Source organism: Etheostoma spectabile, chromosome 2 (genome assembly GCF_008692095.1).
Source record: "Etheostoma spectabile isolate EspeVRDwgs_2016 chromosome 2, UIUC_Espe_1.0, whole genome shotgun sequence".
Classification (NCBI taxonomy): domain Eukaryota; kingdom Metazoa; phylum Chordata; class Actinopteri; order Perciformes; family Percidae; genus Etheostoma; species Etheostoma spectabile.
Window position 1 is genome coordinate 16,445,753 of NC_045734.1, and position 18,348 is coordinate 16,464,100.

The window sequence follows — 18,348 nt, forward strand, 5'->3', positions numbered from 1 at the left end:
GGCCTGTTGTTTTAGCATGATTGATGACACCATGTTGCTTGATTGACTAACATTCTCAACAGAAATCGTGAGCCTTGACAGCTACGACAGTGAGGGTCCTCATACTCCAGAGACTGATGACTCAGCAGAGGTGAAAAACATACAAACACAGACAGATCTGTGTTTACATGTATTCACACACAAAATGACTGCATATACACACCACCATTCAAATACACACAGCTATCAATTATACATTTAAAATGTATTACCAGGGAAAAGGGAGAGCCATTAAGCCACCGAGTGAAGAAGATTTTCAGAGCATCAAACTGATCAGCAATGGAGCATATGGGTAAGTAATGGATTAAAATCTCATTGACCCCTCCAAACTGAATCAAATCCAAAGAAGTTATTGTGTGGTGTTTATTTAACCCCTGTGGAAGACTGTGAAATGGGGTAGAGAGTTCTGGAAAAAAAGCATTACAGTAAGTGTTTCCAAGGTCAACAATCAGCATTCATGCTCAGTATCATCTATTATATTGCTTCATGAAGAACTGTTTAAATAAATCAATAAAACTGAATGCCGTTTTTGGACGTATATTCAAGCACTGGTCTGTAGAATAATTTAAAAGATGACATAATGGCGTGAACTTGAGGTGTACTGTACAGCAATTTTTGGGGATTTAAAACTATAACGTTTGGTCTCCTCTTGGTTGTAATCAGTGCACATGTTGCTGTAATTTAAAAGATGATCAAAGTTTATCTAAAGCTTGGCTCCATCAAAATAGGAGCCCGCATTATCTGCCCATGTAAAAGAGAAAGGAAATGTCTGAAGTAGGCTAAAAAAATTCAGTTCAGGATTAAAAGAAATTCAAAGGTTACTAGCGTTGGGCTTGACATTTTATACCAGTGGGTTTTAAGTCTTAATATCCATTCAGCCACACTGCATTAAATTCATGTCTGACAGCAGATGGAATATCTTCTCTATTTTTTAACCTTCTCATACAATACATTTTATACTGGTCTCAACACTTTTACCCTGTCCTTTCAGTTTTCACTCTTGTCTCACCTTCTCTCCAGTGCCGTCTACCTGGTGCGCCACAGAGAAACACGTCAGCGTTTTGCCATGAAGAAGATCAACAAGCAGAATCTGATCCTTAGGAACCAGATCCAGCAGGCGTTTGTAGAGAGAGACATCCTCACCTTTGCAGAGAACCCGTTCGTCGTCTCCATGTTCTGCTCCTTTGAAACTAGGAGGCATCTGTGCATGGTCATGGAATATGTTGAGGGTAAGCGAGTCAGATTTAGTTTGGTTGCAGACTTTTATTACACAGAGGGAGTACTCAAAATGAAAGGAGATTTATCATTCATGAGACTACTCTGAATGAGTCTGGGTGACATTTCTGTTCTGTTTGCCCTTCCTTTTTATGTGTCAGGCATCTGAGGAAATGTTGGTTCAGGTTTCTTCATTTGTTTAATTCCGGATAAAAGTGTCAGCTGAACGCCTGAATGGCAAATGGTGATTTTGTCTGCTCAGATCCAGGAAAATGAAAGCAATATGGTTACTCTTATTTCACTACAACAATGATTCTTCACCATGTAAAGTCAAACAAGGTCAGAAGTTTGAAGACAGCGTTGCAGAAGCTCTTATGTTATCTGTTGGTGCACAGACACACTGAGCCATGCAGGGCTTGTCATGAGTGACGCGTGTGGGATGACACTGCCAAACGTGCTTTAGGGGGAGCAAAGGTGGATTACAAGGCAATAAAAAAATAGAATAGAAACATACAAAATTAAATGATTATACCCTTTTATAAGCGCAGGTACACCAAAAAAATAGGAATGCTATTGTTATGAATTAGCTGTTATGATGCTATTCTGCCCCATCAGAGGATTAAATTACGTCATTCTGCAGACTTTTTGGGCTTCCGTACCATTGTCTAAATCATTTTCATTCAATACGTCTCAAGCAAGAGTAAAATATTTCCTGTCAAAAGTATGAAATGGATAAATCCACTCGGACTAACACAATAACTTGTGGTGTTTTTGTGTTCTCAGGTGGCGACTGTGCCACTTTGTTGAAAAACATCGGGGCTTTGCCTGTGGAGCTGACAAGGATGTACTTTGCTGAGACAGTTTTAGCCCTGGAATACCTGCACAACTATGGCATTGTCCATAGAGACCTTAAACCTGACAAGTGAGTGTTTAAAGTTGCACTAATCATTTTTTTTATATTAACACAGGATCAAATGACTACATGTGATGTGAAAGAGGTCGCTTGTAGTGACTAACTCACAGAGATTAATCGCCCAACTGCAGTTCCTCTCAGCTCTATGGTGTTTTTCAGCATCTTTCAAGTCATTGTTTTGGTCTTACAGCTAGCAATTGACTCAGACAGAAACTAAACCAAAATACTTCATCTTGGTCTTGATGAAAAGTTTCTCTGTGCATTCTTTTGTAGCACGCCAGTCTCATGTGTTTATATCTCCACTTAAGTTCTCTCCCTCAGGTGTATAATGCAAAACCTGACTACCTAAATGACAATCTGTCACCTTGACTAATCTTTCAAAATAACCCCATACTCAATTATATTTACCTTTTCTTGCAATGTACTAAACATGTCTGTTTTCTGTCTTCTAATAGTCTACTCATCACCTCCATGGGACACATTAAGCTTACAGACTTTGGCTTGTCGAAGATGGGTCTAATGAGCCTCACCACCAATCTGTATGAGGGACACATTGAAAAAGATGCCAGAGAATTCCTGGATAAGCAGGTACAGTACCTGCAACTAGCAGTGTGTATTGTAGGCGTTTAGACTTTAATTGAAGTAATTTATCACACCATTATAAAATAAGAAAGGCTGCATACAGATACATTTAATTAGCATGGCATTTGCAGCATCTTTTTGTCTCCTCCAGCCATGTGTAATCAGCAAAATCAATCCTTTCCATTACAATTTTTCCTGTGTAATCTGAATTTGTGAATCATTAATGATCTCCATCTCCATTACAATCTTGTTATTGTTTAGGCTCTGTATGAAACCGGTCATAAGCAGTCAGATCAGTCAGCTCTTCTGGGTTAAAGCAGGCATCTGTTGTCTGTCAGTAATCAACTCACATCTGGGGATGAAACAGACCAGAGTTTTGCTTTTTGTGTTTCTAGTGGAGATTCTGAGAGTGTTTCTCATTGCTAATGTCTCTGTTGTGTAATGGCTCTGACACACCAACCCGATAATAGGCCATCGGACAGTCTTGCAAGGTTGGTGACTTGAGTCTGTTTGGTGTGTTCCATGCCGTTGTCCGTCAAAGGAGCCGTCAGCCTTTTGGCAGACCTGACATGCTCGGTCGGAAGACGGGCACTGCCGGCAGTTGGATTCAAATGACCAATCTGATTGGTGGAGTGCTAACCCGCAAATGCTGAGTGTGACAAGAGTCTCTCAAATTCTGATGTTGACCTTTGTCAATCTGAAATGAAGACAGATTCAGCAACTGCATGGCCTATTTCCCGCTTAAAATGTTTTCAAAAACACATTTCGGTGAACTATTTTAGTAAAATATGAGATGTTCTGAAGGAGCCACCTAACAGTCTGACTTTGAATTTCCGAGGAAGCCAGACCCACATGACACGTTTGTTCAATCAGGTCCGATTTAGATTTTTGGCCAACGATACAGATTAGCGCCTCCTGTTGTTATGGAGACTATTACGTCTTGCGCACGTGCAGAACGTACTCTCATGTCGGCGTTGCTTTGGTGTGTTCCGAGACATTTTTTTGACAAATTCGGGGAAACTAGTAAGTCCGACCGTCTTTTCTTTTCTTGCTTTAAATATTTTTTTTTACTGTTTTAGTTAATAATCAGTCTAAATAAGAGTACTGTACTGTATCTGTAAAGTTGCTGCTCCTTTTGACTTCAATGTTTTCCAGAATCCAACAACTTAAGTTTGTCAAGCATCTTCAACCCATCTTTTATTTCTTTCTCTCTCCTTTTTTTTCCTTCTCTGTCTTCCCGTGTCTCTTTATCACTCAGGTGTGTGGTACTCCAGAGTACATCGCTCCAGAGGTGATTCTCCGTCAGGGCTATGGAAAGCCAGTAGATTGGTGGGCCATGGGCATCATCCTCTATGAATTCCTGGTAGGCTGTGTGCCTTTCTTTGGAGACACTCCGGAGGAGCTGTTTGGACAGGTCATCACAGGTAAGAAAGTATTGTAAACTTAATTTACTTATTTGTAAAGCCACTCTCAAAGTGCACATCTTTAGCTATGAAAAGCAAACCAAAAATCATGTACAGTATGTTTTCATTCATCTAGGTGTCTTCTAGTAAGTGGGTCATAGTAAGTGTACAGAACAATTTTTAAGACTACTACAACATTTATAAAACAAATTGCGTATACTTTAAGGATCAGTACCACCATTCTTATCCAATACCATGCAACTCAAGCATGTGATATAATTTAAGTCTTTAGATATTGAATACTGCTCCAAAAAGAATAGTTTTCTTCCATGTTTAAAATGTTTTGTTTCCCCTGCTGACATGCAGGTATTAAGGGCAATTTTGTAGTAGTTTGAACTAGCCTTCAGCAAAAGTAGACAATTGTTTTCTCCCTGGTTACACTGACCTTGTGATCTCTCTTTGTTGTCTCTGTTAGACAATATAGTTTGGCCAAATGGTGATGAAGCTTTGCCTGCAGATTCCCAGGACCTTATCTCTGCCCTGCTACAGACCAACCCTCTTGTGAGGTTGGGTACAGGTACTAACTTTCGCATTTACTTGATATCAGAGTTGTGATTTGCACCTGTTTTACGTTGGGATAAAGAATACGTAGTGCTATTTCACGAGGACTTGTCCAAAGAAGCATTCAGGCTTACAGACATTATGTCAACAGACACTAAATTAACTCAGTATTTCACAAATATGAATTTATTGATTGGTTTATTGGTTGTGGTGGCAGGCGGCAGGCTAAGCAAGGTAATAAAGATGTCCATTTCCCCAGAAACGTCTTACAGCTCTTCCCAGGGGATCCCGAGGCATTCACAATCCAAATGAGATATATAATGTTACCATCGTGTTCTGAGTCAACCCCGGGTTGTAGTTTGTCATGCCCGGAAAACGCAAAAATGGTGATTTCCCAGGATGTTTCCTTATCAGATGCCTGAACCACCTCAACTGACTCCTATGAACATGAAGGAGCAGTGGCTCTACTACAAGCGCTCTCCTGATTACTGAGCTCCTTACCTTATATTTTAGGGTGAGCCCATCCGCCCTACATAGGGAACTTATTTCAACCAATCTTTTGGTCACTACCCAAAGCTTGTGACCAGAGAATATTTACGTTACGGGCCAAAACAAATAGCTGAAAGCCACAAAAAGCTGACGGAAAATGCAGAGTGGGGTAATAATTCTCTGTGTTTGTCACTATGAGTAACACCGTTCACATTAATATAACGATAAGCAGCTTTAAATATACACTGTATTCATACTTTATTTTGAGTGAGGCTTACAGGTTGTGTTGTTAATGCCACCAGGCGGAGCGTTTGAGGTGAAGCAACACTCGTTCTTTACAGAGCTGGACTGGAACAGTTTGCTAAGACAGAAGGCAGAGTTCATCCCTCACCTGGAGTCAGAAGAGGACACCAGCTACTTTGATAGTAGGTTTCTCTGGATTTATGTGTCTGTAAAGTACATCAATATTAGCTTTATGGGTTGTACAATAATTTTCTGACACCGTTCCTGTCAGAAATGCACTTTTTATGTTGAACTGACAAGTCATATATTTCATCTCCCCTCTCCCCTGCCAGCCCGCTCGGATCGGTATCATCACATAAATACGTACGACGAGGATGACACCAATGACGATGAGCCTGTAGAGATCAGACAGTTCTCTTCCTGTTCTCCTCGCTTCAGCAAGGTTTGACTTTGTCGTTCTTTACCGCCCTCTCCTCTTTCATTTCTCTCATTTTTTTTTTCTCACCGGGTCACCCTGCTTTATTTTGTCACCCAATGCAAGAGTATTAAAATTAGGTCCTACTTTCCAAAGAGCAGTACCGGGATTAGTAATTTTTTCCCTTCTCTTGGCTCTTACTTACTTCATCCTCTCCCTTTCTTTCTCACGCTTGCTCTGTTTTTCCATCTGCTTTCCCTCTGTCTTTCACCTGGTCCATTCTCTCATTCTTGGGTTTTGAGATTGTGAAGGAGCTCTTTAGAAAATCAAAAAGTGCCTCATTGCTCAGTGCTCAATTTAAATTTATTCAGAGATGTATTTGAAGTTTCGGTCAATAGCTGTTGAGTGGCCTTGTTCAAGCATAGCAGATACACAATACATTTAGTGTAGAGTCTCAGGGTGCGGGACAATACATACAATATGATACAATAACCTGATATCTAAAACAAATACAGCACAAATGATTACAGCTAAGTAATATATAGCTGTAACCCCCAGTTACCAGCTATATTCTAGAGCTGTTAATAACTACCAGCAGACCAAATTATAATTTATCTGACTGTATCCCCCTGCAGGTGTACAGCAGTATGGAGCATCTGTCTCAGCTGGAGCAGAAAGCCACGACCTCTGTATCCCGTCGGGAGCACAAGGGCCCACGGGAGGACAAGGTGACCAAGAGAGAGAGCCTAGGCAGCTTCAGCATGAGAGACAAGAGCTGGAGGACCGGATCCCCCGAAATGTGAGTGGTGGGCATTCTTAAATGTGGATCTGTAGAAGCATATATGTATATAAGGTGGGTTCTTTATACTTGAGATATGATTGAAGTTGTTCAGAAGGTGATTCCTTGAAGTTATTTTCTTTTTTAGCAGCCTAGCTGTCACATACCTCAGTGTGCCTGAATAACTTTGCTTTCTTTCTTACTGACACCAATTTTGACATTTCTTGTATAAAAAGAACTTTGTGCGAGAGTTCACACTCACTTTGAGTCAACAACAGGCAACAGCTCCCACTTCTGCAAAGTTTGGAAAGTGGAATTGGATGGCTGGTTCAAATAACTCACAGAAACCCAAAATGTCTCTAATGTGTCAGTTTTTTTCAAGATTTGTTGATAAATATTAGTGCTGTCAGTAAAACGCGTAATTAACGGCGTTAATGCAAACCCATTTTAACGGTTACATTTTTTTATCGCAAGATTGACGTTCTTTTTGGCCTAGCAAACTTTTTAGTTTTTTTCACATGTAACGTTAGAACACCACATCAGACCAGCTAGCTAGATCGGAAACAAAACAACAGGCAAGCTGCGCACACTTGTTTGGGCTTGCAAACCGGCCAAAGAGTAGTGACATAACGTTTTGCGTGGATGGTGAGCGTGAGACGCCAAAATGGATGCCAGTAAGATTCTGAATGGAAAGTTTACTTCTTAAAAGTTGCCAAATGGTTTCATTGACGAGACCAAAGTGATCTGTGTGTTTTGTCGTTGTGAACTGAGCTATCATCGCAGCACTTCCAGTCTTTATTGATGGACAGTGTTACATTGTGTGAGAGATTATTAGCTCCAAGTGTTAATGACTGCTCCAAGCGAGAATATTACATGTGAAATTGAACAGTACAGTAGGTTATATGCCAATGTTGTTTTCAATTTAAAAAAAACATTGCACAAAGCAAGTTGATCCACTTTTCCATGTTGATAAGAGCATTAAAATTAGAAAAAATACAGGGACAAAAAGAAATCAAGAGACATTTAGAATAGATTCTAAATGTGTGATTAATTGCGAGTTAACCATGACATTAATGCGATTAATTGTTGCTTTTTCACTCAAATTCAGTGCATAATTTTCCAATTTAGATACACAAAATGATATTTTATTGATATATTGAAATATCTTCATGTTGGATTAAAAAGGGACCTCTCATTACCTGAAGCCCCTAAATAAAATAAATGTACTCTCATCCTGGGATCTAGATTCCCTAAACAGATTCTGTTCTGTAGCTTTGCTTGTCATTATTTGAAGCAGCTCACAAGACTTCAACCTGCTAAGTCCAGACCTCATTTCCATTACCTGACACATTTCCAATTGAGAGCATACAGCAGAAACAGATTGCCATTACTTCTCATAACTCCATTTCACCTCAATCTTTAGCCTACATCTAGATTTCTATCTCTCAACATTCACTTGTAAAATAAAATCATTCATTCATAGATTTATAATGGTTAGAAAGTGTGATAAGGTAAAAGTGGCTCAACATTTTTTTTACCTTACTGGATTTTCTCTTTCCCATATCAAGTATGAATTATCAATATCTTGCCAGCTATGATTATTTTTTGGCTGCAGCTCATTACATTCATTCATTTCTTTAATTAAAGTGGCCCTGTGGAGTTTTTTTGTAAACTAAATTTTTTTTTACATTCAGTGTTTCTCACCAAAATGCACAGTGTGTGTCCTTGAGCTCTAACAGCTGTATTGAATGTGTTTCCTTCCTCAGAAAACAATTGCAAAGCCATTGTTTACATCCAAGCATCTTCCATCCTGCCTTTTCTGGTGCATTGCAGAATATCTTGGCGCGTTAGATTAGATTTAACTTTATTGTCACTGCACAGAGTACAGGTACTGAGACTGCTGAGGGGAAGAAGCTGTTCTTGAGCCTGCTGGTTCTGAAACAGAGAGTCCTGTAGCACCACCCAGAGGGGAGGGGGGCAAACGGTCTTTGGCTGGGGTGAAAGGTGTCCCTGACGGTGCTGCACGCCCATTGCAGCCACCGCTTGCACTTGACAATGCCCAGCACGCAACTGGGGATGCCACCAGGGCCAGCAGCCTTATCATTATCTCCATTTTATGATAAGTGATCAGATCAGTGGGAAAGTGTGATATCATTGGCAGGAATGTGTATTGCGTCACCCCTGTGCATGTGCATGTGCAAACAAAACAGGGACCCAGTCATAGAACAACTGCTCCATAACGCTGCTAGAGAAAAAACTCCACAGGGTACCATTACATAAATAATGTGACTAATCTTTTTAGCCATGCTAGCAGCAGGGCTCTAGAGTTGGCAATGCCAGTTGATCAGTCCACCACTTTGGTCTTGATGGAAATATCTCAACAACTATTGGATGGATTGCCATGCAATTATGCAGAGACATTCATGACAAATCCTGCTGAATGATCTCCCGACCTTTTCTAGTGCACCATGATGTTTAAAGTGAAATGTCTAGACAACTATTGGATGGATTAAGATGACATCGGTACACACATTCATGTAAAAGGTCATCCCTTCAATTGCCATCTAGCGCCATCATCAGGTCAAAAACATTACCATCAGCTTCAGCTGTTGTTTTAAAACAATTTGATCACAATTATTTTGTGGTTCCTATCCTATCATCTGCTGGCTTAACCTCTGTGAGTTGATTCTGAAAGCAGTTACGAGATCTCAGAGGACAAAGCAGGGTTCAGTTCATAATGTTCTAAAGGTTTAATGATGCACACAAGAATATTCACATGTTCTAACAATAGCTCCATTCACTTAGATGACTTGATAATAGTAAAATAAGAACGAGACTAAGGATGGACAGGAGGATTGGTTCAGGGTGGGTTCACACAGATACATCTTCAAGGAGGCAAACAGTGTTACAATTTATGATACATATAAAAACAGATGACAGAGGCTTTCACAGGCTTCTAACAGATTGGAATGTAACATATTCACAACAGTTGTACTTTGTGTTTAGTGCCAAATAGCAAATGTTAGCATTCTAATATGCTACATGATCAGCAAGATAGCATTGTCATTGTAAGCATGTTAGCATGCTGACATTAGCATTAAGCTCAAAGAACCACTGTGCATCAGTACAGCCTCACTGGGCTGGTAGCATGGCTGTAAAGTCCTAGTTTTGTTAAATATTGGACTCTTATAGAGAATACACTATTTGTGTTATCTTACAATTAAAGCTTGTTTCCCTTTCATGCAGGAAGCGCCTGTCTTGTTCAGAATCCCTCTGCATGGACGGGGATGGTAGCCCTCCTCTTGGTGCTCGCCGGCGCTTCTCAGCACTGATGGATACACATCGTTTTGCCTCACCCCTAGACGGTGAGCCAGACTTCCTGTCTCGCCAGGTGCCCATCAAGGTCCGTGGAACCTCACTGGATGGATCTAGTGTCCCCTCGCCGAGCTTCCTGGAGCAGAGAAACAGTCTGAAGGAGATCAGCGGAGCAGGTGTGTTTGCAGGGGGAAGTGTCTGAGGTAGTGAAAGGTTATGAAGGTGAAGAGGGAATAGGAATGGAAATAAGTGAGAGGGCAATACGGAAAAGGACAGAGAAAGCAGGAGGAAGAGGGGGGGGGGAAAGCAGCCTGTAATACCCCATTAGGTGGCTGCTGCTGAGTCAGCTTGACAATTCAGAACTTTACTATTTTTACCTCTAAATGCTACTTTAAACCTAAATAGCTATGCTCTACATCCTCACAGACAAATCCCCTAGACATGGAGAGACACCACCAGGATTAACCACGACCATTGCCACATTGTCCCAAGGTCCTGCAGCAGTCAGTCGTGATGTGATAACTCCTTTGTATGACCCTCTGGGGTCCCGGGCCACCAATGACCTGGTTCTCCGCAGGGCGCGGCATCAGCATTTGTCTGGGGACGGAGAGAAACGCAACTCCAGACCTGGAAACAAGGTCATCAAGTCAGCCTCTGCCACGGCCCTGTCTGTCATCATACCATCAGGTGAGCAGCATTAGGAAGGAATTGACTAAAATCCTTTTGGAAGTATTAGTTTGTGGAACACTAATACAGTATCTCATTACTCTCTAGTTGAGCAGCATGGCGGCTTCTCTCCGCTGGCCAGCCCCATGTCTCCCCACTCTTTCTCCTCCAACCCCTCGTCACGTGACTCTTCACCAAGCAGAGACTTCTGCCCAGCAGTCAGCGTGCTGCGCTCTCCCATCACCATCCATCGCTCTGGAAAGAAGTACGGTTTTACTCTCAGGGCCATCAGGGTCTACATCGGAGACAGTGATGTCTACAGTGTCCATCACATTGTTTGGGTAAGGAACTTGTAGTAGTGTGTACTACTGGAGATGTTTTGTACTGGAGCTGAAGTCAGTGACCTCACATAAAAAAGGAATGGCTTGTGCTGTGACTTTTGATTGTGTATTTTAAAGTTGAGGTGGCATTAAACAGGTACCAGTGAATTTTAAAAAAAGGAGCGCAAGCAATATCTAAAACTGTTGATTAATTTCAGCTTGGGGTTCAAATTTGACGCGTGGAATGTGTTATTTCTCATCCTGTTGTAGTTGTTCTTTAATAAAAGACTTGACTTGTATTATTCATAGCTAAAATCAAGGGGAAATAATTTATGATTTCCTCTAATCTGACACAAATGTAGAGACTTATTTTAGGATTAACTGTTAGACTTAAACTCAGAATGTCTAGATTTAAACTCACTCTCAATGTTTATATGTAATTGCCTTTGTCCTGTTATGAGCTTGAACGTTTTTTGTTACTTGGCAGCATGTAGAGGACAGCGGCCCCGCCCAGGAAGCTGGCCTCTGTGCCGGTGACCTCATTACTCACGTCAACGGGGAGTCTGTCCACGGTCTGGTCCACACTGAAGTGGTAGAGCTTATCCTCAAGGTAGGCAGCAGTATGCTTATTCATCCATAGTTGTGCTGTATATTGATAATATAAATATTCTTGTGTAGTTCTTCTGTTTCTGCTAATATAAGGCCACTTAGTTGTCTATTTATAAGTTGTCAATTTCAAGGAAAGGCTATTCATGGACTTAAACAAAGTGCTTGCTGCTCCAATGTAACGCTGGTCTAAATAGCTGTTCAGTTATTTCAAATCCACATTAATTTAGCTAATTTTTTAGTAAGGCAACATTTTCTTGATCAGTTTTCTGTAGATAATTGGCTTGACAGTGGATAATTGTAAGGATCAATGTAGAACTAATTTAATGTGATTAACCTGTGTAGAGTGGAAACAAGGTGACGGTGACAACCACGCCTTTTGAGAACACCTCCATTAAAGTGGGTCCTGCCCGCAAGGCCGGCTACAAGTGTAAGATGGCCCGTCGATACAAGAGGACCATGGGCAAGGACAGCCAGGACAGGTAGGAGCTTACGCACCTGCACCACTGCAAGGCAGCAATGTCTTAGATGATTGTTGTCTCATTAATTAGAATACAATACAAAAGTAAAGGAGTTGCTTTGTTTTGTCTAACATAAAGTGCAAAATGTTCAACAACTTTGTCTTTTTGACTATCTCTTTGTTTATCTGGTGAGATTCCCAATCCATTGGGCAGTGGGTTTGCACATCTTAGCCCATTAATTACAATTACTGCATACTTTACATTGCTAATGACCATTTTCTGAGGTTATCGCAGTTTTAGGTTGATTTCATGTATTCCACATTTTAGCCATTTGCCATTTAGTTTTTATTACTTTTGGTATACTAGGGAAATCAAGCATGTAAGTAAACATTTGACTCTTGAGACTCAGCTGTTGCACAGCAACTAAATGTCTCTCTGCTGGATTTGATTTTTTAACTGCACAGCTCATGAATTTCATGCTTTTTAGTTCACTGTGATGGATTATCTTGTCTCTGCAAGTGGATTCTTAGTGTAGCTGGACAAAATACAATATCTCCTGGCTTGCTTTTGAAAATGGTACAAATGGCAAATTCATGGTGACCTCAAGCTCACCTGGTAGAGTGAGCGCTTGATGTAGGTTTAGTCGTTGACAGCGACATGGGTTCTAATCTGACCTGCCATCCCTTTCTGTCAATCTTCAGTTGCTCTATTCTTTAAAAAAAATTAAAATGGCGAAACCACTGGTATTAAAGACAAATTTATCAACATAAAATCTATTATGTCAATCCCATTTCAAATCTTACTTTCTCTTCCTGTCTTTTCTTTGTATGTCTTGCAGTAAGAAGCGGAACTCCTTGTTCCGTAAGATCACAAAACAATCCAATCTGCTGCACACCAGCCGCAGCCTTTCCTCATTGAATCGCTCTCTGTCCTCCAGTGAGAGTCTTCCTGGCTCCCCGACTAACAGCTTGTCTGCCAGGTCCCCAACTAAGGGCTACCGCTCCACCCCTGAGCCCTCATACCTGGGTAAGACACTGGAAATACACAATCCACATACAATTATTAAAACACAAATAGTCTTTAGATTAATTTGCATTAGAAAGATTTGTTTAAAACTGCACAGAAAACAACTAGATATATTTTTAGAAAACAAAATTGGGAGTTCCAAATTGACTTCCAAAAAACAGTGTATGGCCAGGAAAGTAAGCTTTTAAAACCAGAAATTGTACTCACCCTAAAAGGAAATCATTACTTTTACATCAAAAGTAAAGTACATCTTTTCCTCAGGGATTCTTTATATCTTAATTGATATTTTCTGCTCTGTGTTGCTTTAGGTGCTTCCTCCCAGAGCAGCTCTCCAGCCTCTAGCACTCCAAACTCACCCGCTCCCGCTCAGCACATGAGGCCCAGCTCCCTGCACGGCCTCTCTCCTAAACTCCACCGCCAGTATCGCTCTGCTCGTTGTAAGTCTGCAGGTAACATCCCCCTGTCCCCGCTCGCCCACACACCCTCCCCTACCCAGTCTTCGCCTCCACCACTGCCTGGCCACACCGTGGGGAGTTCCAACACCACCCAGTCCTTTCCTGTAAAGCTCCACTCCTCGCCGCCAGTGGTCCGCCCCAGGCCAAAGAGTGCTGAACCCCCGCGATCGCCTCTCCTCAAAAGGGTGCAGTCAGCAGAGAAGCTAGGCTCACCTCTGACCCAGTCCAGTTCTACAGGAGGGCTGGGGGGTCCGCTGAGGAAGCACAGCTTGGAGGTGCAGCATTCTGAGTACCGTAAGGATGCCTTCCTCTGTGAGCTCGGGCTCCAGAGCCTGCTGGAGACAGAAGGGGAAAATTTGCCCCCTAATCCTCCACCCCTGCCCTCATCCTCTACAAACCCAGGAGCCGGTGTCCTGAAACCTATGAGGAGACTAGGGAGGCAGGAGTCACCGCTTAGCAGGGAAACACTGCTGGCTGGGAGGGAGAGGGAAGAAAGGGAGAGAGCAAGGGAAAGGGAGAAAGAGAGGGAGACTGAAACTGGGGCAGTCCTGGAGAGATTGAGTCGGGTTGGAGCAACAGTATCCCAGTCATCCTTAACAAGAAAACCTCATACAAGTGAGCTGCCCTTTAGTTCACAGGCTGGCCATAGCTCTAGACTAAGTGCAGAAACCACTAAAACTACAACTTCTAGTACACTTCCCAAAACAAGAGGAAGTCTAGGTGGTCTAAAGGGACTTGAAAAGATTCCCCAGAGTCTGGCAGACATAAATTCTAAACCACAAGACCTCAAGGCAGCCAAAAGTGTGTTATCCAGTAGTAGAGATCCCCAGGAGCAGCTATGGGGCACAACTGAACCAAAGCAAGAAGGTGATAACAAGGGTAGGCCTGGTTTACCTGGTGCTGCCTTCACCAAGAGCTCTGCTTCCACTCCAGATAAATCCATCGGCATCAACACAACAGTAAAAGCAGGTCCTCTCAGCATGAACAAAACCTTCAAACCATCAGGTATGGGGGACAGCCTGAGAAAGGCTGGTTCAGAGGGCAGTGACTCAAGGACTCCAGACTTCGGCTCTAAAAGCCCCAAACTCCCAGCTCGCATTCTTGCTCCCGTCATTCCCCCTCATGGGCAGCCGCTCTCGCTGGGCAAGGTGAGGCAAGGACTTGGGCCTGTGAACTGCTACCGGGGAACCCTTGACTGGGAGGATAAATGTCGCCTGGAGGTGGTGGAGGAGCATTCACCTTCCCCTTCTCCCTCCCCGACTTCTGCCATTCCCTCCCTCTGCGGACCTTCCCTCTGTAAGTCACGGCCTGTCTCCCCTGGTGACAAGACAAGTTTTGTCAGCCAGCTGACCACTGTGGCCAAAAACGTCCTTGGGCCAATCAAGCTTGGCTCTCAGGAGGGGTCCAAGAGCAAGGACCAGCAGACTAAGGCAGTGGAGGAGAGACAGGGAGGCACAGCAGCAAAGTCTGACCTTCCTGCTGGAGGTCGAGTGATTGTTGGGGCTGCAGGGGTGACCCAGAGTCATGCTGCTTCACCGCTAGAGAGGGCTGCAACAGGTAGCAACCAGTCAAAAATGTGACCCAATGAGGTTCCTAAATGGGACTTTAGTAAAAAAATAATAATAAAAAAAGATGCCTTTTTGGAAGAATAATGCGACAGAAGTCAAGCACTTAAAAACAATGTACATTCCAGTTTCAGAGTATATCAAATTTTTATTTATTGATTCCAATCATTTACTGATTCTAACTTAAAACCAGAAGTGAAATAATCAACTGTAAAGTTGCATTATCTATGGATTTTCTATTATAAGGTATTTAATAAGAAGACTCTTAATGTAATGTGGAACACTTCATCGTATGTATATGTGTGTGGGTCTATGTGAACGCATGTTATATGGTATTTACTGTACATGTATTATAGGTACAAGAAGGTCAAAAGTGCTTTACGGATCAAAACGTGCTGAAAACTGTGAATACCAAATCCAATCTCTCTGTTTTGTCTTTCAACCAGTCCTTTGTTGTTTTACTGCTTATCCAACAAGACAGTGATAAATTTAGTCACAGTCAAATTGTAATATTTGCATCAAACAACAACTAATGCAGCCTCAGTTTGGCTAGAGCGGGTAAGCAAGCAACAAGATGATTAAGCTAATTTCTTCTTCATCCAGCAGTTTACTGAGTTGCTGTGCACGGTCAGACAAAGCCAAAGCAGGCACTCTGTCAGTGGATGTCATGTCAAGCACTGTCTAGTTCTGTTTGTCACAGCACAGGGGATTGTGTGTGTGTGTGTGTGTGTCTGTGTGTGTGTGTGTTTGTGTGTAAAGCCACCTTGGGTCTATTTCTGGTGGTTCTCGAAGGCTGTGTCCAGGAGGAAAGCGTGTGACAGGGCTCAGCGCTTATCTCCCCTTTGCAGGAGGGCTACCACAGCTCTTTTCTCCCTCTGCCTCCAACTGCAGCCGACACACATGCACACACTCACATTGCCACAGAAGACTGCATTGTCAGCAGCTGATTTTCCTGCATTTAAATTCATACTACCATGGTCTATAATTTGGACGTGAGTGTGTTTGCAAGTGAGTGAGTTAAGAAGTTTGGGAGAGTGGGAGAATGTGCATGTCTTTTCAAGGGGTAATTACACTCAGCACGGTTGACTCAGCAAAGGTTGTGACAGAAACCAAACTGGAAATAAACAGGCAGAAGTTAGGATCCAGCAACAGTTACAGACTTTGCTATCCCCTCTGCTCCTTTATTAACAAATCACGCTGGCTCATTGAGGATACATTTGTTGATATAGTATGTACAAAAGAATTGTTAAGCACATGTACAGTGAATCCATGTGTTGTTTTGTGGCAAAACATGAAAAGCAGGCAGTCTTGGATGTAGCATACCATAATGTGTTTGTCAAAGGGCTCTATATCTAAGGTTGGGTTTGTGGTGGGGACATGGTACAGTATATCACAATGAACCTGTTGCTGTACAAAACAAGGTTATCTGCAGTATAATCAGAATGACTGTGTTATGTTGTTAGATACTAAAAGCTAGGTAGTCAAGATTGATTAATGTAAAGCTCACATGTTGCTATGTGACATACTGATAGAGGTGTTTGAATCAATCTCAGCAAGAGTGCTTAGAAGGACAAAATGTTCACAGGAAAAACAACTAGTGCTATTCTTCCACTGGTCATATTCATCTCCTTAGTAGTTCATTCTCAGTAACTATCCAGTGTACATAATCTTATGCAAATCATGTACAGCTGTGTGTGAGAACTGCTTTCACTATACTACTACTAGCTGATTTACAAAAGAAAGTTCAGGAGTTAAACTATTCAATCCATCTTTGATTTGATGTAACACTTTCTTAAATGATCTTAATTCCTCTAAACTCTACAAATGTAAACTGATTCAACCAACAACAGCAACATCGCAAAGAGGCAGAAGTTCAAAGACAGAAATGTATTTTCTAGTCCAAAAGGGTCTAAAAAGTCAGTTGGGGCAGGTGGGCAGGCTGGCAACATTTTTTGGTTTTTATCTGTCTATGCAGAGCTACAAATGGGGGAAGCTGGTTTTTGTGGTATTGGCAGATCTTTTTCAGTAATATCAAAAAAATGTCTTTATGCATCTTTAATGCAATATATATATATTTAAATATATTTAAAGGGATACTGTTAGCAATCATTCCTTAAATATAACAATGTTTGAAGGTATAATAATGATGTCACACCCCCCATTAGAAAGTCCCACCTACTACACGCATCAGCCAGTTTTTTTATTCAGCATTGTACTCTACTGTCCTCCAGTGGTTCAAAACATCCACTGTTGAAGTGGTTTCTATAAAGTGTTCATTATTAATCCTCTGGAATGAGCATTTATGTAATTAAGCCAAGACCACTAAAACACTGCAGAATGGATGTTGTTAGCCATAGGGTTACTGAGTATGCATTTATGTTTCTGATGACAAAATGTTTGCAGTAGTTGTCAAATGAACACTTGAAACATGACTTTATTCCTTTCTGTTGTTGTGTTCTTCACGTGACTGTTAATTATATCTTCTGGAATAGGGATTAACATTTTTAATATAATATACTGTCTTATATATTCTACTGATAGGATGGAGTTCTTTTATATCTTGATGTAATAAATGAGTTATCAGGTCAGATCTGAGCACCTGATTAACAAAACTAACTGTAATGTAATCTTAAACAGCTATTATGCCCACTTTCAGGCCTTTTCCCAATCGGTGGTGTCTATACTAGTGTTACATGTTGAAGAATTTCAATTTTCTGTATGTGATTGACAGAGAGAGTAGAATAAATGCACTTTATTTGAAAACAAAATCTTAATTTGCTGGTATTGTTACTTTGAAGAAAATATACTGTATACAAATATGGATTTTTCCAATGAACAAGAATTCCAAGTATAAAAACATTCCACATTTCTCTTTTCACTGAAAGAGTATTTATTTGTACCATGGGGCATTTTAGTTTGTGATAGATGTGATTCAAATGCAGACACCTGAAGTGCAGTATGTGGAATAAAATTCTGAGATTTGTTCCAAAACTTGCCTCTCTTACTCTTTTTTTGGTCTGTATATGCTATTAAAAACGCTGCAGCAACCCTTATATCTAAACACTTTTTTGGCTACAGTAGTACAAGAACCATTTTATGTTCATTCTGGCATGGCCTACCAAGCAACAAGGGGAAAATATGTAAGAAACAAATTAGACATTTTCATTGCTGTTTTTTTTCCTGCTATGACATGTCAGAATGTCACATGTTAAAATGCCTAGTAAGGTTGTTTTTTTAAATCTGTCTACAATTTTTTTTTAACATTTAAAATATTGGACACATGTAGCCCAGTAATT

The 18,348-nt window shown here is 41.3% G+C and overlaps 1 protein-coding gene across 3 annotated transcripts in view; it reads left to right on the forward strand.

The window, feature by feature from the left end:
* mast1a (microtubule associated serine/threonine kinase 1a) overlaps window positions 1–18,043 on the forward strand; it is a 62,627-nt gene extending 44,584 nt beyond the window's left edge. For all 3 annotated transcript variants that reach the window (XM_032500397.1, XM_032500403.1, XM_032500411.1), the window contains 17 exons: window positions 63–130; window positions 255–331; window positions 1,060–1,268; window positions 2,038–2,176; window positions 2,623–2,755; window positions 4,008–4,173; window positions 4,628–4,729; window positions 5,505–5,627; window positions 5,778–5,887; window positions 6,496–6,659; window positions 9,885–10,129; window positions 10,380–10,640; window positions 10,728–10,960; window positions 11,427–11,549; window positions 11,891–12,027; window positions 12,845–13,032; window positions 13,341–18,043. In XM_032500397.1, coding sequence (XP_032356288.1) covers window positions 63–130; window positions 255–331; window positions 1,060–1,268; window positions 2,038–2,176; window positions 2,623–2,755; window positions 4,008–4,173; window positions 4,628–4,729; window positions 5,505–5,627; window positions 5,778–5,887; window positions 6,496–6,659; window positions 9,885–10,129; window positions 10,380–10,640; window positions 10,728–10,960; window positions 11,427–11,549; window positions 11,891–12,027; window positions 12,845–13,032; window positions 13,341–15,067 — 4,205 coding nt within the window. In that variant the 3' untranslated portion in view covers window positions 15,068–18,043. The remainder of the gene's footprint in view (window positions 1–62; window positions 131–254; window positions 332–1,059; window positions 1,269–2,037; window positions 2,177–2,622; window positions 2,756–4,007; window positions 4,174–4,627; window positions 4,730–5,504; window positions 5,628–5,777; window positions 5,888–6,495; window positions 6,660–9,884; window positions 10,130–10,379; window positions 10,641–10,727; window positions 10,961–11,426; window positions 11,550–11,890; window positions 12,028–12,844; window positions 13,033–13,340) is intronic.
* The last annotated feature ends 305 nt before the right edge of the window (window positions 18,044–18,348 follow it).